Below are 25,692 nucleotides of genomic sequence, written 5' to 3'. Positions count from 1 at the left end.
CCGTCGGACCTCAGGCTGGCAGACAGGTAACAAGTATTCAGGCAGGAATCAAGCAGGTAACTAGCAGGAAACTGGCAGGAAACTGGCAGGTAACTGGCAGGTAACTGGCAACGGGACCTGAGGGCTGAAGCACAGGTGAGACACAGGTGCAAACAACATTGCTCGGGCACCTCCATTTTGGAGGAGGTGCCTTTTATATGATGAAGTCCTCCGGCCATTGGCCGGGGACTCTTTAGGGCGGCACGCGCGACCCCTTTAAGAGGAGGGGAGCGCGCGCGCGCGCGCCCTAAGCACAGGGGCCGGGAAGGAGCGCGCGCCGAGAGCAGAGCAGGAGGAGGACGCCGGGACGGAGCGCGCGCTGACAGCAGAGCGGGGAGAGGACGCCGGACAGGAGCGCGCGCTGACAGCAGAGCGGGGAGAGGACGCCGGGCACGGAGCAGAGCGGTGAGGGGAGCAGCGTCCCTGCCTAGCAGAGGGCAGGGACGCCAGCGCTACAATTCTCAAAGGCTCTTAAGAATCAACATGGCTTCCATAAACCAATTCGAGCAAAATCCGCTTTTCCGAAGTTAAATCTGCCCCTCGCTTCTGATCCTTGCAGTGCGCCCAAACCACATTTATCATCCATGTATTTGGCATTACTATAGTGAGAAGAACCCACTTAATTTACGGTGTGGGTCTCCTGGAGCACAATCTGGGCACTATGTGTTGGGTAAAAAAGCGACCAATGTGCAATTTTTACTCTCCAACATCCATTGTGTGATAATTTTCAAAAAGTGCCTGTGGAGTCAAAATAATCACTGCTATGGATTAATTCACTGAGGGTTATAATTTCCAAAATGGAGTCACTTTATGGGGATTTCTACTGCTCTGGTTTTCTGACATTTTGTCATATTAGGGCTTCTCCAAATAGTGGGTCCCATCTCCTCTGGGATCTGCTCCTGCGACGTCTGCTTCTCTCACCAGAAGCCGCTTTATTCATCCTGCAGGTGGCGCTGGTGATGGAGGAGACATCAGAACCAGAAGCTCTGGGCGGCGCAGGCTCTGTCCAGCCACTAAGATTAGGGTTGCTGGGACCAGTAGTACCATCCAGTCTGGCACTATGGGTGTGTCTGCTGTCCAGCTGAACTAATCTGCTCCCTGCTTCAGCCAATTGGAAAGCACCGCACCCTACTAAAGCTGGAAGCATATTGCTGGAAGCTGCCAGATACAGCCTTGTTCTCCTCTGGTTCAGTCCTCTGTGCTCAGCTCCCGGCTTGTGTATTTGTTTCCTGTTGTGACCTCGGCCCGTTTACTGACTACTCTTGTGTCTTCTGATTTTGTATTTTCTCTGCCCTCCTGGTTCTGACCCGGCTACCTGACTATTCTTCTTCTCATGTCACACCACAGAACAGCAGGTAACACCATGGCCCAAGCCTAGGGGTCTCTGTGTAAGTCCAGATCCATGTAGAGGTGTTAAATAAGTGATGAGCAAGGCAAACCCTGGGATCTGGAAAATGGAGTAGATAGCGCCAAACCTGTTTGCGGTAGCCATCTTTTGAGCTGCCAGGTGACCATGAACAGTGTCCCCAATACATTGTGTCTGCAAACTATTCCAGCAAATTCTGCATTCTTAATAGCTAAATGTCGCTCCTTCCCTTCTTAACCTGCCATGTGCCCAGATAGTAGGGTACAACCGTATATAGGGGATTGTCAGATTCAAGAGAAGTTGGAAAACAATTTGTAAGGTGTATTTGTTTCCTATTATCCTTTGTGAAGAATTCCAAAGTTATCACCACATAAAGTGACACGTTAGATTAGAAAAATGGGGCCTGATTAGGAACACAAAACTGGCAGCAGGAAGGGGTTAAATCAGAGTATTTTGGGCACTAACTACTGTAGTCAAAAACTGTGAGTATAGAGAATAACATCTACTGAAATGATCAAACTCAACAGTCTTTTTCAGTAAAAAATGAGTAACTAGTGGTGAAACCTCTCTGGGGTAATTGGAGTATGGGGCTCGGTGGCTCTTGACAATCTAAACTATCGTAAGGGACAATATTTTCTGTCAGATGAGTTTCAAGAAGAAATATTAGACATTTAAAAATAACTTTTTATAGTAGTGCAGAGCTGAGGTGTCTTACATTTAGATCTCTGGCATTTGGAAAAAGCAATGGAGACCTATTTTCAAAGACTATCAGGGAGTTAAGAGTCTCACAAAAGTGAGGCAGGCCGATCCCACCACAGCCTGTCAAAAAAAATATTTTTTTATTCTAGGTTAGATCCCCAACAACAACGTATGTTTGGGGGGAGACCTCCAACACTAAACTGGAGTTTAGAGAAAGTATTAGCGCCCCCATTTCAGGAGAGATTGTGCGGTAATCTGAATTCCTTAGGACTGAAAACATAATGGAATTTATGACGTGGAGTGAATCCATGAAACCAGGGCTCGAGCCATGCCAACACATCTCCTGCAGGAAGCCAACAGCATCATTACCCTCCGCTTTCTCTTACAGGCCCATCATAATATTTTTCTTCAAGTGATTTTCTAATTTGTCAGCACATTCTATATACGCTGTCATTTGGCTTTGTAGTTTAGAGACCTGGGTAGGTAATGGTCAGCATCATCTAATCCCAGGGGGTAGGTGGATCCTCCAGGTTGTACGTTCTATAGAAAAGGGCTTTCACAATTTACAAAGTCACTTGAACATTTTCAGATGGAGGCGAATGTTATACTCCAGTGGCAAAATGGTGATCACACGATTGTGATACGGCCGGACTACACCACCGATAAAGCAGCCACAGCCGGTGACTGAGAAGAATCTGTGACTTCTCTACATTTAGTGGTTACTACTCACCTGGGTAGTCATATGTAGGAATCTCCTCTTTACACCGCTCATCACCCCTCACATACAGTGCCTACAAGTAGTATTCAACCCCCTGCAGATTTAGCTGGTTTGATAAGATGCAAATAAGTTAGAGCCTTCAAACTGCAAACGAGAGTAGGTTTTATGAACAGAAGCATAAATCTTACAAACCAAAAAGTTATGTTGCTCAGTTGAATTTTATTAAATTTTAAACATAAAAGTGTGGGTCAATTATTATACAACCCCTATGTTTAATATTTTGTGGAATAACCCTTGTTTGCAATTACAGCTAATAATCGTCTTTTATAAGACCTGATCAGGCCGGCGCAGGTCTGTGGAGTTATCTTGGCCCACTCCTCCATGCAGATCTTCTCCAAGTTATCTAGGTTCTTTGGGTGTCTCATGTGGACTTTATTCTTGAGCTCCTTCCACAAGTTTTCAATTGGGTTAAGGTCAGGAGACTGACTAGGCCACTCCAACACCTTGACTTTTTCCCTCTTGAACCAGGCCTTGGTTTTCTTGGCTGTGTGCTTTGGGTCGTTGTCTTGTTGGAAGATGAAATTACGACCCATCTTAAGATCCTTGATGGAGGAGGGGAGGTTCTTGGCCAAAATCTCCAGGTAGGCCGTGCTATCCATCTTCCCATGGATGCGGACCAGATGGCCAGGCCCCTTGGCTGAGAAACAGCCCTACAGCATGATGCTGCCACCACCATGCTTGACTGTAGGGATGGTATTCTTGGGGTCGTATGCAGTGCCATCCAGTCTCCAAACGTCACGTGTGTGGTTGGCACCAAAGATCTCGATCTTGGTCTCATCAGACCATAGAACCTTGAACCAGTCTGTCTCAAAGTCCTCCAAGTGATCATGAGCAAACTGTAGACGAGCCTTGACATGACGCTTTGAAAGTAAAGGTACCTTACGGGCTCGTCTGGAACGGAGACCATTGCGGTGGAGTACGTTACTTATGGTATTGACTGAAACCAATGTCCCCACTGCCATGAGATCTTCCCGGAGCTCCTTCCTTGTTGTCCTTGGGTTAGCCTTGACTCTTCGGACAAGCCTGGCCTCGGCACGGGAGGACACTTTCAAAGGCTGTCCAGACCGTGGAAGGCTAACAATAGTTCCATAAGCCTTCCACTTACGGATGATGCTCCCTACAGTGGAGACAGGTAGGTCCAACTCCTTGGAAAGGGTTTTGTACCCCTTGCCAGCCTTGTGACCCTCCATGATCTTGTCTCTGATGGCCTTGGAATGCTCCTTTGTCTTTCCCATGTTGACCATGTCTGAGTGCTGTTCACAAGTTTGGGGAGGGTCTTAAATAGTCAGAAAAGGCTGGCAAAAGAGATCTTTAATCCACACATGTGAAGCTCATTATTCTTGGTGCCTGAACTACTTCTTAATACTTTAGGGGGACCAAACAGAATTCTTGTGGTTTGAGGGGTTGAATAACAAATGACACTCTGAATTAACTTTTAACGTTTTAAAAAAAACAAACAAACAAACAAACAAAAAAAACAATATTTGCAGCAGTGCATTTCCCACTTCCAGGCTGATCTACAGTACAAATGTCACAATGCCAAGTTAATTCCGCATGTGTCAACCAGCTAAATCTGCAGGGGGTTGAATACTACTTGTAGGCACTGTAGGTCTCTGTAGTATTAATATGGGTCAGATCTTCACCCTGAAACAAATATTGTAAAAGTCACAGACAGATGGAGGAGTCACATCTACAACCCCTGGCAAAAATTATGGAATCACCGGGCTCGGAGGATGTTCATTCAGTTGTTTAATGTTGTTGAAAAAAAGCAGATCACAGACACGGCACAAAACTAAAGTTATTTCAAATGGCAACTTTAGGGCTTTAAGAAGCACTAAAAGAAATCAAGATTAAAAATGTGGTGCTCAGTAAGGGTAATTTTTTTCAGACCAAGCAGAGGGAAAAAATTATGGAATCACTCAATTCTGAGAAAAATTATGGAATCATGAAAAACAAATACACAAAAGAACACTCCCATACATCACTAGTATTTTGTTGCACCACCTCTGGCTTTAATAACAGCTTGCAGTCTCTGAGGCATGAACTTAATGAGTGACAAACAGTACTCTTCATCAATCTGACTTCAACTTTCTCTGATTGCTGTTGCCAGATCAGCTTTGCAGGTTGGAGCCTTGTCATGGACCATTTTCTTCAACTTCCACCAAAGATTTTCAATTGGATTGAGATCCGGACTATTTGCAGGCCATGACATTGACCTTATGTGTCTTATTTCATGGAATGTTTTCACAGTTTTTGCTCTATGGCAGGATGCATTATCATCTTGAAAAATGATGTCATCATCCCCAAACATCCTTTCAATTGATGGGATGAGAAAACTGTCCAAAATATCAATGTAAACTTGGGCATTTATTGAAGATGTAATGACAGCCATCTCCCCAGTGCCTTTACATGACATGCAGCCCCATATCATCAATAACTGTGGAAATTTGAATGTTCTCTTCATGCAGTCATCTTTATAAATCTCATTGGAACGGCACAAAACAAAAGTTCCAGTATCATCACCTTGCCCAATGCAGATTCGCGATTCATCACTGAATATGACTTTCATCCAGTCATCCACAGTCCATGATTGCTTTTCCTTAGCCCATTGTAACCTTGTTTTTTTCTGTTTAGGTGTTAATGATGGCTTTTGTTTAGCTTTTCTGTATGTAAATCCCATTACCTTTAGGCGGTTTCTTACAGTTCGGTCACAGACATTGACTCCAGTTTCCTCCCATTCATTCCTCATTTGTTTTGTTGTGCATTTCCTGTTTTGAAGACATATTGCTTTAAGTTTCCGGTCTTGACACTTTGATGTCTTCCTTGGTCTACCAGTATGTTTGCTTTTAACAACCTTCCCATGTTATCTGGACCAAATACAAACTTTAGATACAGCTGACTGTGAACAACCAACATCTTTTGCAACATTGCGCGATGATTTACCTCCTTTTAAGAGTTTGATAATCTTCTCCTTTGTTTCAATTGACATCTCTCGTGTTGGAGCCATGATTCATGTCAGTCCACTTGGTTCAACAGCTCTCCAAGGTGTGATCACTCCTTTTTAGATGCAGACTAACGAGCAGATCTAATTTGATGCAGGTGTTAGTTTGGGAAATTAAAATTGACAGGGTGATTCCATAATTTTTTCCTCAGAATTGAGTGATTCCATAATTTTTTCCCTCTGCTTGGTCTAAAAAAAAATGACCCTTACTGAGTACCACATTTTTAATCTTGATTTCCTTTAGTGTTTCTTAAAGCCCTAAAGTTGCCATTTGAAATGACTTTAGTTTTGTGCCATGTCTGTGATCTGCTTTTTTTCAACAACATTAAACAACTGAGTGAACATCCTCTGAGCCCGGTGATTCCATAATTTTTGCCAGGGGTTGTATGATCAGCTCTAATCCTGCCATATCCACCGTTCTCATTACACAAGTATAAAACATATAATACTGGTTGATAAAACAAGACTGAAAACAAGACCTTCAAAGCCGTCTAAACATCATAGGGGAGATCTCATGACACCTTCTCTCCATCTACCTGATGAGCCTGAGGAAAATTGGGATCTTCTTGTTTACAGTCATGTGGAAGATGACGGGGACATCTCTCTGGTGCTGTCCTCTTACTGGATAGATCTGGTGGAAACACATACAGGACTGAATTCATTCTTTACATACAGATAATTATAGGCCATGTGTATTTAGTCCTGTCTATTACCTGGTGATGTGAGGGGCTGGGGAACCTCCATCATGACGTCCTTGTACAGATCTTTGTGTCCTTCTAAATATACCCACTCTTCCATGGAGAAATAGACAGTGAAGTCTTGACACCTTATAGGGACCTGACACAAACAATGATACCATCATCCCCCCGATCCCTTCATAGCATTACTGTATAAGGTCCCAGCATTCCCAGCAGTGTCACCTCTCCAGTCAGAAGCTCAATCATCTTGTAGGTGAGTTCTAGAATCTTCTGGTCATTGATGTCCTCATGTATCAGGGGGTGAGGTGGAGGACCCATGATTGAGCTCAAGGGTCTTCCCCATCCCTCAGACACAGGGGCCTGACAGCGCTCACTAGAGGTCTTCTTCACTACTTTGTAATCCTGGTTATGGAGAGACACATTAATAAATTTCACTACAGACATTTCCAGAGTCCTCACCTCTCCAGTTCTGTCCATCCGTTATTCCCATAGATAAGAATGATGTAATGTGACGTCATCAGAATCTCTCACCTCTCCAGTAAGCCGGAAGAGGATCTCTAGGGTGAGGTGTAATATCCTCTCCGCCATCTTGTCCCTGTCCATATCCATCCTTGATTGGTAAATGTGGAAAACTCTTTTCTATAGTAGATCTTCACTGAGAGGATCCGATATTGTAGAGACCTTAATGAGAAGAAGATGAGCCTATGTAACATCATAAAAATCCTGTGTAATAATACAATTACTGGAGAAAATAAAGGAAACATATGAGGAGATTTATTATTTTAAAGAATTTAGCTTTCTTCTTTATATATGCTAATAAAACCTATATATTTTAGGCCACAGACAACAAGCAGTTTCTTCCTTGGAGTCTGTAGCTGAATACGTTTCTCATAGACTCATCTTCCGTATTGCCAATTCTCATCTCATTTACCAACACTGGAATCGGCATTAGCAATACTGCAGGAGATATTCATTACACGTGACATGAGAAATAACTACTTCATGATGAGGACGACATCTTCATCTTCTACTACGGCTCTAGAAACATATTCGGCCAGAGTCCGTCACTGACTACATCTCCACCGGCCGTCTATATGAACGTTTCCTGTCTTCCCCGGACTGTAATCTTATATCATGTTACATCTCATTTCTGATTTACACACAGAAGTTTGAGGATTTTATAAAAGATTTTTTATTTGCACAAACAGGGCAGACAGAAATGATTTGATGCCAAAGTCTCCATGTACAGTGTTTTATGGGGTTTATTTCTGGCCTTATATTACAAGAAAAACACCAGAAAAAAAGATATTAAAATGTTTCAAAAGAAAATTGGCACCATCAGTTCATGTAACAATAAAAAAAAACATGCAAAACGCATAAGATACATTTTGTTATTTTTTAATACGTTAAACATTTGTTTTTTAAAAAAATAACTCTTTTGAGCATCAGGACATAGATGTACGTCGCAGGGATCGCACAGGTGTGGCTGCACAAAACCCTGGCAGCTTACCCACTTGCTGCTGTCAAAAGCAAACATGGCATCTAAGAGGGTTTGGTAGAATTCAGCTCAATGCCCCTTCCCCCAAGTACTCGATAGCAGGGGGCTGCCTAGTTACTACGATACTTAAATGCCTAATAATGGTGTCTGGGCCTGTAATGTACGAATGTCTATTAGGCCAGGCCAGAGGCAGCGTCCAATAAGTTACCTTTTAATGCCCCCAGACACATTAGCCTAAAGTTGATGAAAGCACTAATTTCGGTGGTTTGTTCAACAATATAATGTATTTGGGGGCCTCCTGACAGATTATGCCAGGGCAGAGAAGGATTTGGCATACTGAATTTCATAGGCTAATCCGTTTGTTCTTCCTGTAGATAATCCTCCGCTAGAGGAATCTGGAGGCGACCCTCATACAGTTCACAGGAAAGCTGGAATATTTGTGTGTATGGGGGAGTCAGGAGAGATAGCCGTCTGCCAAATGACCGCTCAGCCACCACTTATCTCATGTGTATGGGGCCGTTAGTATTACATGACAAGCAGTGATAGTACACAGCACTACAGTAGTACAGTGCATTACCGGAGCCTTCAGTGGCTTGTATTGCTGTATGATCGCACTAAGCAGAGTTGTTTAAAAAAAAGGTTTAATGTGAAAAAAATAAATAAATCAGTTTTGGCATTTTGGAGTCATATTTCCTGACTCTGCAGACCGCATGCTACCGATGTACTTGACAGGCCAGGTCCAGATGGTATTACTCACTGCACAATGTTAGTTAAGTCACGTCCATAACAACTTCATAATACACTATTATCCTTTACACATCTTGTACACAGTGGTGTAGATAGAAATCACAGGTCCCACAGCAATAGCTGTAATTGGGCCCCTCAACCCCAAAAGGAAAAAAATATATATATGTATTTGGCATATCTCTTGACTCTGCAGATCGCATGCTGTCATTGTACTTGGCAGGCCAGGACCAGATGGTATGGAGATGAATGAGGGAGACCAAAGTCCAAAAATCAAAAAACTTTTCTTTACTTAACAAGAACTTGATGAGAAGCATATACATCAGATAGCAGGCACAACACTTTATGAATGCTTCTTCTACACTATGCAGAGTCAAGATTTTCCGGTTACATGTGGTGGCACATAAGTTTTGTTACAAGCTACAACAGTCCAGAAAATCATTATGGGAAGGCCCATCATCACCTGTGGGGACTATATAGGGCGAGACGTGTCGCTATGGCCCCTCATAGTTAGGGTATGTGCACACGATCAGGAGCCGCTGCGGGTTTGACGCTGCATACTAATGCAGTGTCAAACAAGCAGCGGAGAGATGTTACAGCATAGTGGATGGGATTTGTAGAAATCCCATGTCCACTATGAGTCTCCGTGCACCTGCGGATCACCCGCGGACATGGACATGCGGCACATCTTTCCAGACCGCAGCATATCAATTTCTCATGTGGAGTCGCTAGTCTCCACATGAGAAATTAGATCACTACAATGTATTGAATGCAGTGAATACACATGGTTCAATGAACACATGGGGATTCACCTGCGTTCATATAACGCAGTGCTTTGGATGCATCATAAAGTATACTGCGTCCAAAGAGCTGCCTGTCCGGATCGTGTGCACATTCCTTTACTGTTAGCTCCCTGTTTATTTGTGAGGACCTCACTGGCTGAGGTGCATTGGTACAACTCCTCACTGATACTCTCAAAGTTCATCTGATGAGGGCCACACACTTCTTGTTGAAGCATTGCATCTTCAGCTCTCCGTAGGAGAACTGGTGTCCCAGTTTGGCAACACTGTAGCTTCCTGTCTACTATAGACAATTGTTTCCATAAATTCTATTTGTCTAAGATAAGGAATCCTTCCTTAACTTAATCCCTTTTAATTAGGTCTTCTGCTTCCTCAGTGCAAAGTTCTGTACCGTTTAAGTAGGCCTCCTGGCCTGAGCGAAGGACCTCATCCTGCTGCTCACCTTAGTGAAGTTTTCTTCCCTTAATTAGGCCTATTGGTCTTCTGTTCCCACTCGGCAGAGTTCCGAACCGTTTAAGTAGGCCTCCTGGCCAGAGCTATGCCCCCTGCATGTAATCTGGATTCCCACTGCCAATCTTTGCTTTCCTTCAGAAAGTACTATCTGATGTCTTCCTCCTGGCACACAATATGATATCAATTAAAAAAAAAAAGACAGAAACAATACACAAATACCCTGAAATAAATAAATAAACCGCAATAGTGCATAAAAGTAATAAAGGGTACTTAGTTAACATAATTTTGATCAAAATAATGCGAAAGCCATCCCGTCTCATCACGGCGACCCTTATGAGACAGTCCTAACTCTAATATTAAAAACCTTACCATTTGTTAAGTGACATACATGTGGATAAGGGCTGAGAGACTGAACCACTAATGGACACAGAGACATGGGAAGCAAGATGAAATAGACTTTCCAGCTCAGGCAAAGGGTGACCACACACTTATATGCACTTGTGCACATTAGACTGAAAAAACCTGAAGGACTGAACTGGAATGTAAATTGGTGTGTATGCAGCATGTAAGAGGATGTTCACACATGGCCACCAAACAGACAAAAACAAAGACAGAAACATGTAAGAGAATGAGAAGTCCTAATATTCTGAACAGCCATGTTAAACCTAGCAGCCATCTTGTTCAGAAGTTTGAGCTAATGAGATGCATTTCCTGTGCGTCCTAGTCACAAGGGAATCATAAAATGATGTCAGTGCCATTAGCAGGTATGGTTAGTATACACAAAGGTTAATAGCAACAGCTGCAGGTCAATGTAAGAGTAAATAAGTAGTGTTACATACATAGTTACATAGTTTATAAGGCCGAAAAAAGACAAGCGCCCATCCAGTTCAGCCTATTTCTTGTGCACTGCAGCTATTCCGCAGCGTTGATCCAGGGGAAGGCAACAAAAAACCATGTGGTATAGGCCAATTTACATCATTGAGGAAAAATTCACTTCCCGACACCAATCTGGCAGTCAGATTAAATCCCTGGATTAATTAACTATCACTAAGCATAAGATGTAATTTTATTGCTCTCAAGAAAGGCGTCCTGGCCTCTCTTGAACTCATTAAGTGAGTTGGACATCACCACTTCCTCTCCCAGAGAGTTCCAGAGTCTCACGGCTCTTACCGTAAAGAATCCCCTTCTATGCTGGTGCAGGAACCTCCTTTCCTCCAGACGCATAGTGTGCCCCCTCGTCTTTGTCACCATCCTTGGTATAAACAGGTCATGGGAGAGATCTCTGTACTGCCCCCTGATGTATTTATACATGTTTATGAGGTCTCCCCTAAGCCCTCTCTTTTCCAACGTAAATAGGCCTAATTTTGACAACCTCTCTGGGTATTCTAGTCCCTCCATTCCCTTTATTACCTTAGTCGCCCTCCTTTGTACCCGCTCTAGCTCCAATATGTCTTTCCTGAGCACCGGAGCCCAGAACTGTGCACAATATTCTAAGTGCGGCCTTACCAGCGCTTTATACAGAGGAAGAACAATGTTCTCATCATATGCCCCTATTCCTCTTCTGATGCATGCCATGACTCTATTTGCCTTCGCAGCTGCTGCCTGACACTGAGCACTGCAATTTAATTTGCTATTAACCAAGACGCCCAGGTCCTTCTCCATGTCAGATTTCCCCAAAGGTTTCCCATTTAATATGTATGGGTGACTGCTGTTTTTCTTTCCCATGTGCATGACCTTACATTTATCGGCATTGAACCCCATTTGCCATTTTTTGGCCCAATTCCTTAGGGTAGTAAATAATGTCCTTGTAATTGTGGTATGGAAATTAGGACAATACAGTTGGCAATATGTCGAGAATTATTAGGAAACTGTCATTACTAGTGTTGAGCATTCCGATACTGAAATATCGGGTATCGGCCGATATTCGCGGTATCGGAATTCCGATACTTAATTCCGATACTTTTACAATATCGAATACCGGAATCGGAAGTTCCCATAATGCCTGCGCTCTGCAGTGTCTCTGAACGATGACAAGCTGGATGGCAGCACTCAGCTGAGATCCAGCCTGTCATCAGAATGCCATCCCAGCGTGAGAGAATTCTCCTGATTGTTTAAACAATCACACAGCCCCATACTGCTTCCCCGCAGCCTCCCACCCCGATCCTCCGCTCCCCTCGCCACCTCCCATCCTGATCGTAAGTTAAGACCGGGCGGGGAGCGCAGCACCAAGGAGCGGGGAGCGAAGGACCCGGGCGGGGAAGCCGGCAGTGAAAAGACTTCACCGCCGGCTTTCCCGTTCTGTGCTGCGCTTTCCCGCCGGTTATTTCAAATGAACAGCTGAGGTATCAGGTGATGCCGATCAGCTGTTCATTTGAAGTCGCCGCGGTGCCCTCGGAGGGTTCATGTGAGTTCATGCTTGACTGCATTGCATGAACTCACATGAACTTTCCCACGGCCGCACAGGTCAGCCTCACCTCCCAGACCATCAGCCCGTCATGATTAGTGTGTGTGGGTGTCTGTGCGTGTGTCTGCGAGTGTGTGTGCGATGTCTGCGGGGGTGTGCGCGGTGTCTGTGCGATGTCTGCGAGTGTGTGCGGTGTCTGTGCGATGTCTGCGAGTGTGTGCGGGTGTGCGCGGTGTCTGTGTGATGTCTGCGAGTGTGTGCGGGTGTGCGCGGTGTCTGCGGGTGTGTGTGCGCGGTGTCTGTGCGATGTCTGGGCGTGTGTGCGGGTGTGTGCGGTGTCTGTGCGATGTCTGGGGGTGTGTGCGGGTGTGCGCTGTGTCTGTGCGATGTCTGAGGGTGTGTGCGTGCAGGCAGACATAGGCCGATGTGACACTACTACTCCCATCGGCCTATGTCTGTCCCCCGTCCACTCGTGCCAGCAGGATCAGCTCGATGGGAGCAGTAGTTCCCATCAGCCTGATCCTGCTATTTAAATTGACCCATGGTCCCCAATAAATTTTAAATACATGTCATTGGTGGCCAGTGGTTACCTACAGTAAATTAGTTTATACATTACCTGTCCCTGCCGATCGCCACCTAAAATAAAGTAAAAAATAAAAAACTACACCTATACTCACCTAATTCCCCGAAGCCATCGATCTCCTGTAATAAAATATAAAATAATAAACCACAACCTTATCCTTACCCCTCCGTAGTAGTCCACGAGTGTCCCACGAAGATCTCCAGTTCAGAGGAGCCACATAGAATGTGACCGCTCTGAACAGCCGCCGCCGCTAGAATGACGGGGCCGTAAAGCAGCCCCGTCATTGCATAAGCGGGTTCACCGGAGTTCAGGCAGCGCTGCTCCGGTTAGCTGCTTTACAGCCCTGCTGTATCGTGAGAAATTCCCACGGTACAGCAGTGCCGTAAAGGAGGTCTCCGGAGCTGCGCTGCCTGAATGCACTCCGGTGACCTCAGTCAGTGGCTCCCGCTGCCGGGAGCGGACGTGTTCCCGGCAGCGTGAGCTTACAGCAGCCATGCACAGCTGTCACCATCTCCAGATGTGACAGCTGTGCATGGGAGATCAGCGCAGGAACGTGGACAGGTAACTATTTTTTTTTTTAGTAAACTAAGAATTAAATAAAATGGTGTGTTTTATTTCAAATAAATTATTTTTTTCTGGGTGTAGTGTGTGTTTTTTCTTTTTAACACTTTGTAGGTTAGTAATGGGGGTGTCTTATAGACGCCCATCATTACTAACCTGGGCTTCATGGCAGCTGGCGCTGAAATGAACCCCAGCCCTATTACCCCCTGCCACCGCACCAGGGCAGCGTGGAAGAGCGAGGCTAAGTGCCATTTCTGGGGCGGCTGACGGCTGGTGTTTCTAGCCAGGGAGGGGGTCAATATTCATGGCACCCTTCCTGAGCTATTAATATCAGCCCCCAGCTGTCTGCCTAGCCTTTGCTAGCTATTAAAATAGGGGGGACCCCACGTCATTTTTTTGGGGGGGTCCCCCATTTTAATAGCTAGTAAAGGCTAGGTATTCAGCTGGAGGCTGATATTAGTAGTCTGGGAAGCTCCGTGGGTATTACCCCCTTCCCAGGCTTCAAACATCTGCCCCAGCCGTCTGCTTAACCTCCGCTAGAGACTAAAATTATGGGGGATCCCACGCCAATTTTTTTTTAAATAAATCCTTTATTTTAACACTAAATGACATTTGAGGAGTTAATAAAGATGCAGTCCCTAAATTATTATTTATTTTTTAATTAATTTTTCCCAAAAATGTTGACGTGGGCTTTGCCATATTTTTGTATGCCAGCCAGGTACAGCATCCAGCTTCTATGAACGCGCCATTTTCCGGGGTGGCTGCGGACTGCAATTTGCAGCGGGGGGGGGGGCAGAAAGCTTGGGTCTCCCTGCCCTGCAGATTCCATCCCCCAGCTGCCTAGTTGTACCTGGCTGGACACAAAAATAGGGAGAAGCCCCACGTATTTTTTTTTTAATTATTTCATGAAATTCATGAAATAATAAAGAAAAAAAGGGCTTCCCTATATTGTTGTGTCCGGCCAGGTACAAATAGGCAGCTGGTGGATGGGGGCAGCCCGTTCCTGCCTGCTGTACCTGGCTGGACACAAATATAGTGCGAAGCCCCACGTCAATTTTTTTTTAATTATTTCAGGAAATTCATGAAATAATTAAAAAAAAATTGATGTGGGGCTTCGCCCTATATTTGTGTCCAGCCAGGTACAGCAGGCAGGAACGGGCTGCCCCCAACCACCAGCTGCCTATTTGTACCTGGCCGGACACAACAATATAGGGAAGCCCTTTTTTTCTTAATTATTTCATGAATTTCATGAAATAATTAAAAAAAAAAATACGTGGGGCTTCGCCCTGTTTTTGTGTCCAGCCAGGTACAACTAGGCAGCTGGGGGCTGGAATCTGCAGCGCAGGGAGACCCAAGCTTTCTGGGCCCCACCCGCTGCAAATTGCAGTTCGCAGCCGCCCCGGAAAATGGCGCGTTCATAGAAGCGCCATCTTCTGGCGCTGTACCCAACTCATCCAGGGCCCTGGTGCGGTGGCTCACTGGGTAATAAAGGGGTTAAGGCCAGCTTGGCATTATCAGCTGGCCCTAAGCCCGAAATTCATGGGGTCACGCCAATATTAGACATGACCACCATGAATTTCTAGTAAAGTATTTTAAAAAAACACAACACCCAGAATAAAGTCCTTTAATTGAAATAAAGACACAATTCTTTATTGTTCTAAATTAAACTATACTTACCATCACGCCCATTCCAGCTGAAGCCAACGATCTCCTGCAATAAAAGAAAAATAATAAAGCAACCTTATCCTTACCTTTCCATGGTTCCCAGGACAGCTCCAGCTCTGCTACATCGAGATGACAGGTTGGACCGCAGCAGAACGCTGCCATCCAGCCTGTCATCCCGCGGACACTGAGAAGAGCAGGCTTGCTTGCGCTCCTCAGTGTCTCTCTGTGACGGCATCCAGATGAGCCGAGGTCATGTCCAATGAACTCGGCTCACCTCATGCACGTCACTGACAGCGTGGGAAAATTCTCCTGCACTCAGCGCTTCAGCGTGAGAATTCTCCCACGCTGTCAGTGACGTGCATGAGGTGAGCTGAGTTCATTGGACATGACCTCACCTCATGCACGTCACTGACAGCGTGGGAGAATTTTCCTGCACTCAGCGCTTCAGCGTGAGAATTTTCCCACGCTGTCAGTGACGTGCATGAGGTGAGCTGAGTTCATTGGACATGACCTCACCTCATGCATGTCACTGACAGCGTGGGAAAATTCTCACGCTGAAGCGCTGAGTGCAGGAGAATTCTCCCACGCTGTCAGTGACGTGCCTGAGGTGGGCCGATTTCATTGTCGGCTCATCTGGATGCCGTCACAGAGAGACGCTGAGGAGCGCAAGCATGCCTGGATGCGCCATTTCTGGGGCGGCTGACGGCTGGTGTTTCTAGCCTGGGAGGGGGTCAATATTCATGGCTCCCTTCCTGGGCTATTAATATCAGCCCCCAGCTGTCTGCCTAGCCTTTGCTAGCTATTAAATTAGGGGGGACCCCACGTCATTTTTTTTGGGGGGGTCCCCCATTTTAATAGCTAGTAAAGGCTATGTATTCAGCTGGGGGCTGATATTAGTAGCCTGGGAAGCTCCGTGGGTATTACCCCCTTCCCAGGCTTCAAACATCTGCCCCAGCTGTCTGCTTAACCTCCGCTAGAGACTAAAATTAAGGGGAACCTCACGCCAATTTTTTTTTAAATAAATCCTTTATTTTAACACTAAATGACAAGTACAGTAATCAACACTGTCACTGTACTTCATATATATGTGACTGACATGTTTCTATCTATCTAATCTATGTGTGATTCTCTATTCCTTCTATTCTAAATTGTCGGGTACAGATGCTGAATTGCCGGCCGGCTTTCTTAAAGAGACGGTGCATGAAAACACTATTATTTTTTTAAATAAATCCTTTACACTAAATGACAAGTACAGTAACCAACACTGTCACTGTACTTCATATATATGTGACTGACATGTTTCTATCTATCTAATCTATGTGTGAAGCTCTATTCTGTCTGTCATAAATTGTCGGGTACCGCTGCTGAATTGCCGGCCGGCTTTTTTAAAGAGACGGTGCATGAAAACACTATTATTTTTTTTAATAAATCCTTTACACTAAATGACAAGTACAGTAAGCAACACTGTCACTGTACTTCATATATATGTGACTGACATGTTTCTATCTATCTAATCTATGTGTGGTGCTCTATTCTTTCTGTTGTAAATTGTCGGGTACCGGTGTATGCCGCTGATGAATTGCTGGCTTTTCGCATAATACATTCTACATTATTCTTAGTTGTTTTACTTCATGTAGAATTAACCTACAAGGAAAGAAAGGGTTTATTTTCATTCCGATATTAGTGTCCCATTGACTTGCATTGGTTTCCGGTATCGGAATCGGCGATATCCGATACTTTTTGAGTATCGGTCCGATCCGATACGATATTTCCTGATATCGGAAGGTATCGCTCAACACTAGTCATTACTTAAGTAACGACATGAGAATTTATAGATTCTAATGGAGTTTGGTAAAAATACTCATAAATATTGTCATGTTGCATTATCACATTGGTGTTCTAAAATGCACGTCCTCCCTGCAGTATGATGTTATCATGTATAAGCCTTTTGCCGCAATATGTAGTTCCTTTGTTTAAGCTATGCATAAAAAGGCTCTGATACTGTTGTTCAGGGCCATTCTATCGCCAGTCTACAGGCAGTCCATGAAAGTCCATCGCCAAGGCAGTCCACCGCCAAGGCCACACCATCGCCAGACCGAAGCCACACCATGGCCAGACCATCGCCAGATATCCTAATGCTGTGTCGCTCGTCTAGACACCTGCGCGTGTCAAGTATATTCTCCCTGCCTGCTTTCTGAACTGTTCTGCCACGTACCTCTGAATAAACTTCATTCTCTGCTTTGAAGAAATTGTCTACACTGTTTTCTCGGCTCTTCCAGCTCTCAGTAAGGATTTTCTTACAAAACACAAATACCCTGAAATAAATAAATAAACAAAGAAACAAACCGCAATAGTGCATGAAAATAATAAAGGGTACTCAGTTAACATAATTTTTGACCAAAATAATGTGAAAGCCATCCCGCCTCGTCGTAGCGACCCTTATGGTACAGTCCTTACTCTAATATTAAAAACCTTACCATTTGTCAAGTGACATACATGTAGATAAGGGCTGAGAGACTGAACCAAAACAGTGGACACAGAGACATGGGAAGCAAGGTGAAATAGACTTTCCAGCTCAGGCAAAGAGTGGCCACACCCTTATATGCACTTGTGCACATTACACATAAGGCTTTCGCATTATTTTGATCAAAATTATGTTAACTAAGTACCCTTTATTATTTTCATGCACTATTGTGGTTTATTTATTTATTTCAGGGTATTTGTGTATTGTGTTTCTGTCTTTTTTTCTGGTTAGTGGCCATGTGTGAACATGCTCTTACATGCTGCATGTACACCAATTTACATTCCAGTTCAGTCCTTCAGGTTTTTTCAGTCTAATGTGCACAAGTGCATATAAGGTTGTGGCCACCCTTTGCTTGAGCTGGAAAGTCTATTTCATCTTGCTTCCCATGTCTCTGTGTCCATTAGTGGTTCAGTCTCTCAGCCCTTATCCACATGTATAGCACTTTACTTGGGCTACATCTAGGAAAAGGTCTTAATAACTTTCTGAGTGACTTACCATACTCTGCATCTGGTCCTCTTTTTAATATTTGTGTGAGTCTATTTGTTCTTTGTTGAAATTAATAAAGGTTTACACATTTTATTCTATTGGGCATTGGCGTCCCTGTTTGTAGGTTTTTCCTTCAGAGAGACCAATGGTCTGTATTTCTCACCTACTTACCCCTATCTGACTCATCACAAGGGAATTGTTCTCCTGTGTGCCCATCTAGCTCAGTATGATGGTCTCACACAGTATGATACTATTATTAGTATCAGACTTGGATACTAATAATAAAAATAATAAACAGTATATTATTATTCTATAGGTGAGTATTGCTGTACTTTATTGGGGCACTTTATTAGCTCCTTCCCAGAGCATAGGTAGTCAGAGATCGTTCCAACTTGTACATTCATCTTCATGGCACATGGAAACATTCCCCATGTATAAATCCCACAGACAATCATCCCTTATTTTTGCACTTTGACCTCAATTCCAGCCCTGAACAACTAGCAATCAGCGAGCGTCAGTCACTATTCATGTGGATGACGAGTTCTTGTTGATCTATTGCTTCTTGCCCCTTCAATACATTTTATTATAAATGTCTATTACCTACAGAGGCTCAAGAATCCACACAGAAGGGTTAACTCCTATTCTAGCAATTCCTCACACGGCTGATACGTTGTGCTGCTCTCCTTGTAGCTCCCGGTATATTGTCTCTTTGTTACTCAGCCGCTAAGCTGCATCCGCCAATCACAGATACTGAGATGCAGATATCTCCTGCTGAGCTCCAGGTGAGCACTGTGTCCCCCCATATTGTACTACAGTATTCACATTGGGGTATCCGGGGTCTATGTTACTGAGATACAGATATCTCCTGCTGAGCTCCAGGTGAGCACTGTGTCCCCCCATATTGTACTACATTATTCACATTGAGGTATCCGGGGGTCTATGTTACTGAGATGTAGATATCCCCTGCTGAGCTCCAGGTGAGCACTGTGTCCCCCCCATATTGTACTACATTATTCACATTGAGGTATCCGGGGGTCTATGTTACTGAGATGCAGATATCTCCTGCTGAGCTCCAGGTGATCACTGTGTCCCCCCATATTGTACTACAGTATTCACATTGAGGTATCCGGGGTCTATGTTACAGAGATGCAGATATCTCCTGCTGAGCTCCAGGTGATCACTGTGTCCCCCCATATTGTACTACAGTATTCACATTGGGGTATCCGGGGTCTATGTTACTGAGATGCAGATATCTCCTGCTGAGCTCCAGGTGAGCACTGTGTCCCCCCATATTGTACTACAGTATTCACATTGAGGTATCCGGGGGTCTTTATTACTGAGATGCAGATATCTCCTGCTGAGCTCCAGGTGAGCACTGTGTCCCCCCATATTGTACTACATTATTCACATTGAGGTATCCGGGGGTCTATGTTACTGAGATGCAGATATCTCCTGCTGAGCTCCAGGTGATCACTGTGTCCCCCCATATTGTACTACAGTATTCACATGGAGGTATCCAGGGTCTATGTTACTGAGATGCAGATATCTCCTGCTGAGCTCCAGGTGATCACTGTGTCCCCCATATTGTACTACAGTATTCAGATTGAGGTATCTGGGGGTCTATGTTACTGAGATGCAGATATCTCCTGCTGAGCTCCAGGCGATCACTGTGTCCCCCCATATTGTACTACAGTATTCACATTGGGGTATCCGGGGTCTATGTTACTGAGATGCAGATATCTCCTGCTGAGCTCCAGGTGATCACTGTGTCCCCCATATTGTACTACAGTATTCAGATTGAGGTATCTGGGGGTCTATGTTACTGAGATGCAGATATCTCCTGCTGAGCTCCAGGTGATCACTGTGTCCCCCCATATTGTACTACAGTATTCACATTGAGGTATCCGGGGGTCTATGTTACTGAGATGCAGATATCTCCTGCTGAGCTCCAGGTGATCACTGTGTCCCCCATATTATACTACAGTATTCACATGGAGGTATCCAGGGTCTATGTTACTGAGATGCAGATATCTCCTGCTGAGCTCCAGGTGATCACTGTGACCCCCCATATTGTACTACAGTATTCACATTGAGGTGTCCGGGGGTTTTTATTACTGAGCTCGCTGACCTGTGCTCAGTCTCCTCAGCGTGTTTCACCCATTGTCACATCAGGAGGTTTTTGTTATTACTCAGAAGTCAATAATCTGCTATAACATTATTCATTCAGCACCGAACTCTGACCCCCGGCTACGATGTGAGGGGCGCGGGGGGCACTGACGCCGGACATTTATAGAGAGACCCCCCGCCTCATCTCTGTGAGGAGCATTCACTCCGGCCTCAGGTAACTGCCCTACATCTCCATGGTTTATAGGCTGCGGATTACGGATTCTCCACTGTCCTCTCATCCTGCAGCCATCTGACTGTATCTAATGTGAACGGGAACCAGCTAAGCCGCATTCTGTCCACAGCTGTTACCTCACTGTTCACACCACACAGAGACCCCAAAAGAGTCTCCGTGCTGAAGGGGTTAATGCCCCCTGCGGCCAGTAATGGGGTCTCCACATACCTCCACCTGCAGAGCCGCCACCACATATATGGCTGCTCTGTGCGCCCAGGAGCTGTGATGAGGTCACAGGAGGGGAGGAGTCAGGGGTCACATGATCAGGGGCCTCAGTGGATGCAGGACTCTGCTGTGCTGGTTGTCATGGTGCTGGATGAGCTGAAGTTTATGTGTGGGGTCAGGAGGGGTTTACAGTGTGGATGTAGCAGAGCCGCGTGTGTACGAGGTGTACGGAGCAGAGCCGCGTGTGTACGAGGTGTACGGAGCAGAGCCGCGTGTGTACGAGGTGTACGGAGCAGAGCCGCGTGTGTACGAGGTGTACGGAGCAGAGCCGCGCGTGTACGAGGCGTATGGAGCAGAGCCGCGTGTGTACGAGGTGTACGGAGCGGAGCCGCGCGTGTACGAGGCGTACGGAGCGGAGCCGCGCGTGTACGAGGCGTACGGAGCGGAGCCGCGCGTGTAGGAGGCGTACGGAGCGGAGCCGCGCGTGTAGGAGGCGTACGGAGCGGAGCCGCGCGTGTAGGAGGCGTACGGAGCGGAGCCGCGCGTGTAGGAGGCGTACGGAGCGGAGCCGCGCGTGTAGGAGGCGTACGGAGCGGAGCCGCGCGTGTAGGAGGCGTACGGAGCGCAGCCGCGCGTGTAGGAGGCGTACGGAGCGGAGCCGCGCGTGTAGGAGACGTACGGAGCGGAGCCGCGCGTGTAGGAGGCGTACGGAGCGGAGCCGCGCGTGTAGGAGGCGTACGGAGCGGAGCCGCGCGTGTAGGAGGCGTACGGAGCGGAGCCGCGTGTGTACGGAGCCGCGTGTGGACGAGGCGTACGGAGCGCAGCCGTGTGTACGAGGTGTACGGAGTGGAGCCAGGCGTGTACGAGGTGTACGGAGCGTAGCCACATGTGTACGGAGCGGAATCGCGTGCGTTTGTACAAGGTGTACGGCGTTCAGCTGTGTGTACAGAGCGGAGTCGGGTGTACGGAGCAGAGCCGTGTGTGTACGAGGTGTACGGAGCGGAGCCGTGTGTGTGTACGAGGTGTACGGAGCGGAGCCGCGTGTGTACAAGGTGTATGGAGCGGAGCCGCGCGTGTACGGAGCAGAGCCGCGCGTGTACGAGGTGTACGGAGTGGAGCCGCGCGTGTACGAGGTGTACGGAGCGGAGCCGCACGTGCACGAGGTGTACGGAGCGAAGCGGCGCGTGTACGAGGTGTACGGAGCGAAGCCGCGCGTGTACGAGGTGTACGGAGCGAAGCCGCGCGTGTACGAAGTGTACGGAGCGGAGCCGTGTGTGTACGAGGTGTACGGAGTTCAGCCGTGTATACAGGGCAGAGCCGTGTGTTCAAGGTGTACCGAGTGCAGCCGTGTGTACAGAGCGGAGTCGGGTGTACGGAGCAGAGCCGTGTGTGTACGAGGTGTACGGAGTGGAGCCGTGTGTGTGTGTACGAGGTGTACGGAGCGGAGCCGCATGTGTGTACGGAGCGGAGTCGCATGTGTGTACGGAGCAGAGCCGTGTGTGTGTACGAGGTGTACGGAGCGGATACGCGTATGTGCGAGGCGTGCGGAGCGGAGCCGCGCGTGTATGAAGCGTGCGGAGCCGTGTGTGTATACCTCCCAACTTTTGAAGAATAGAAAGAAGGACGGATGTTGAGGCAAATTTTAGCCATGCCATTTACCATTTCTTTCTCCCCTGGCAGGAGGAGTTGTCATAGGGGCGCTGGTAGTGAGGGACATTCAGCAGAGGAGCCGGGTAGAATGACTCGCTCCAGCGAGCTGTTCCGGAGCTGCGCTCATTGAGTGGCAGGACACCGCTCCTGAGCGCAGCTCCGTGGCCCGTTGGAGTGGCTCATTCTCCTCGGCTCCTCAGCGTCAGCGGTCAGACGATTACAGCGGGGGACATCTCTGGACAGGTGACTATATGAATTTTATTATTTTAATTTTATTTTTACACTGGTGGACACTGGGGGAGCAGACCCTACTACCCTCATCATTGTCCCTGCTGGTGCTGATCCCAGTGTCGGCAGGAACTATGATGAGGGCAGTGTTCAGCACCCGGCGCTTGGGAACAGCACAAACTGTAGCGTTGATTCCCAGGCGCCGATACGTGTTACACTGATAACACACAGATGTCATCCATGTGGGACGTTTTGCGGACCGTGCATGTGCAAAAAATGGACATGTCAGCTTGTGGAGCACACATCCCATGAAAACACACTGACATGTGCGCAGACCCATAGATTTGAATGGGTCTACGTGTGGAAACTGTCACCACACGTACTAGAAACACGGAAGTGTGAAAGAGGCCTTAGATAGCAAAAAATCCCAAACCAGAAAGAGTACAAATATCAAATGCAAATGCATACAGTATAGACCTGACAGGGATAATGCTAAGTGATTAGGATCAGTGTCCGTGTAGTGAACAAGTGAGGCATAGATGCAACATTGGTATGGGAGCCTAGGGATATGAATGGCAAATGCCTATAGGTATAATCAGAGGGTAATCTAGAGGTGACACTTGTATGTAAGGCTGAGCGTAGTAATCCTGGATGGTGGAAGTAGTCACCAGCTGCATCCCCTCACCCCGACGCGCGTTTTACCGCCAGCTTCTTCCGGGGGCGTGTCAGAGTGAGGGATGACTCAAATATTTAAATTCAAAGGTGGCCAATGGGAGTCCCAGAGTGCCCGACTCATGTGAGACTTAATGGATGCATGACGCTGTTGTGCCAGCTTCTCCGAATGGGAATCTTCCTTCCGGCGCCCAATGACCGCAAGCGTGGAACACAAGCGGGTCATGTGATGAGCATCATCAGAAGTCCTGGAGGCATCGAAAGCGGCCCATGCACACTGTCTCTGTGATGCAGATTGATGCGGATTGAAATCAATGGATTACTAAGGGTCGTGTAGATGAAATGATGCAATAATACAAAAAGGAGAACTCAATAGGAAACGATGTAGGTGTATGATGAATTATAGATTATGAAATGATGAGTTATGAATATATTAGAATAATTTAAGGGGGGCCATGTTGCAGGGAAAATGATGCACAATGATACACTGAGGGGATTATATCTAATGAGAAACGTGATGATGTGTAATAAATCACTGTGTAAATATGAAAAATAAAGAATAAATAAAGCTGCCTAGCCTCTCACTGGTGGAAAGTGAATACACTGATGAGTGTGGTGAAAGTGAAGATGCTAATTAACCCCTTAAGCCCCGGAGCATTTTTCGTTTTTGCATTTTCGTTTTTGCTCCCCTTGTTCCCAGAGCCATAGCGTTTTTATTTTTTGGTCAATATGGCCATGTGAGGGCTTATTTTTTGCGGGACGAGTTGTACTTTTCAACGCCATTACTAGTTTTATCATATCCTGTACGGGAAAACAGGAAAAAAATTCCAAGTGCGGTAAAATTGCAAAAAAAGTGCAATACCCCAGTTGTTTTTTATTTATTTTTTTTACCATGTTCACTGAATGCTAAAACTGACCTGCCCTTCTTATTCTACAGGTCATTACGAGTTCATAGACACCAAACATGTATAGGTTCTTTTATATTTAAGTGGTGAAAAAAAATTCCAAAATTTGGTAAAAAAAAAAATAAAAAAATAGCGCCATTTTCTAAGACCCGTAGCGTCTCCATTTTTCGTGATCTGGGGCTGGTTGATGGCTTATTTTTTGCGTGCCAGGCTGACGTTTTTATTGATAACATTTGGGGTAGATCCGATGTTTTGATCGCCCGTTATTGCATTTTATTGCAATTTTGCGGCGACCAAAAAACGTAATTCTGGCGTTTAGAATTTTTTTCTCGCTACGCCGTTTACCGATCGGAATAATTCTTTTTTTATTTTGATAGATCGGGCGATTCTGAACGCGGCGATACCAAATATGTGTATGTGGGTTTTTTTTTTATATATTTTATTTTGAATGGGGCGAAAGGGGGGTGATTTAAACTTTTATATTTTTTTATTTTTTTTTATATTTTTAAAAACTTTTTTTTTTTACTTTTTGCATGCTTCTATAGTCTCCATAGGAGACTAGAAGCAGCAACTGTCCGATCGCCTCTGCTACATACAGGGGACCAGCAGATCCCCTGCATGCAGCAGAAATGGTCCTGTGCTATGAGCGCCGACCACTAGGTGGCGCTCATAGCGACAAGATCATGACAACCACAGGCGTCTGCTGCAGACCCTGGGTTGTCATGCACGCCCATCGGCGACCCGCGATCACGTGACGGGGTCGCCGGTGGGCGGGGCTTATGACGCGCTACCCGGAAGCGCGCGTTAAATGCTGCTGTCGGAGATTGACAGCAGCATTTAACTGGTTAACAGCCGCGGGTGGATCGCGATTCCACCCGCGGCTGTTGCGGGCACATGTCAGCTGTAAGAATCAGCTGACATGTGCTCGGTTCAGTGAGGGCTCAGCGCCGGAGCCCTCACTGAACCGGCGGTACGCAGATATGCGTACTAATACGTCCCCGGTAAGTAAGGGGTTAAAGTTATATGAATGGGCAGGCACCAGTGCCGGTGGCAGGAAAGAGTAGGAAAGGATAAGAATGAAATTATGAAAATGCCCTTTAAAGTTACAGTTATATGAAAAAGTTTGGGCACCCCTATTAATCTTAAGCTTAATGTTTTATAAAAATTGGTGTTTTTGCAACAGCTATTTCAGTTTGATATATGTAATAACTGTTGGACACAGTAATGTTTCTGCCTTGAAATGAGGTTTATTGTACTAACATTCAAACAAAATTTACAAGATAAAGTGACATGTGCTGGGGAACAGCGTATCAATATAAAATAATCAATATAGGGCAAGTGAGCACATAATTGCGGGTATATATGTATCTAATGG

General features: G+C 45.9%; 2 protein-coding genes across 4 annotated transcripts in view; both read right to left on the bottom strand.

Annotated features, from left to right (window-relative positions):
• Window positions 1-2,886, bottom strand: part of LOC141176185 (uncharacterized) — a gene marked incomplete at its 5' end in the record, with an annotated part of 484,487 nt that extends 481,601 nt beyond the window's left edge. Inside the window, one exon of the mRNA XM_073660180.1 lies at window positions 2,835-2,886. Within this exon, the coding sequence (XP_073516281.1) occupies window positions 2,835-2,886 (52 nt within the window). The remainder of the gene's footprint in view (window positions 1-2,834) is intronic.
• On the bottom strand, window positions 29-20,947 carry LOC141176067 (gastrula zinc finger protein XlCGF66.1-like). 3 transcript variants are annotated; one of them, XM_073660050.1, is made up of 8 exons: window positions 20,866-20,947; window positions 17,505-17,604; window positions 10,066-10,238; window positions 7,113-7,262; window positions 6,804-6,983; window positions 6,597-6,720; window positions 6,420-6,514; window positions 29-4,526 (listed from the first exon to the last, which is right to left on the bottom strand). In XM_073660050.1, exons 4-8 carry the CDS (start codon window positions 7,188-7,190, stop codon window positions 4,473-4,475), a joined length of 531 nt encoding a protein of 176 aa, XP_073516151.1. In that variant the 5' UTR covers window positions 7,191-7,262; window positions 10,066-10,238; window positions 17,505-17,604; window positions 20,866-20,947; the 3' UTR covers window positions 29-4,472. The 3 variants fall into 3 exon arrangements, with proteins under 3 accessions (XP_073516151.1, XP_073516153.1, XP_073516152.1); XM_073660052.1 differs by lacking the exon at window positions 17,505-17,604 and having other exon boundaries at window positions 20,866-20,932; XM_073660051.1 differs by lacking the exon at window positions 20,866-20,947 and having other exon boundaries at window positions 17,505-17,846.
• Window positions 20,948-25,692: the final 4,745 nt, after the last annotated feature.

This window comes from Phyllobates terribilis, unplaced genomic scaffold, assembly GCF_046119375.1.
Source record: "Phyllobates terribilis strain yellow unplaced genomic scaffold, ASM4611937v1 Scaffold_17__1_contigs__length_24005725, whole genome shotgun sequence".
NCBI classification, from domain to species: Eukaryota; Metazoa; Chordata; class Amphibia; order Anura; family Dendrobatidae; genus Phyllobates; species Phyllobates terribilis.
The sequence above is the reverse complement of the archived record's forward strand: the minus strand, read 5'-3'. Positions and strand labels throughout refer to the sequence as shown.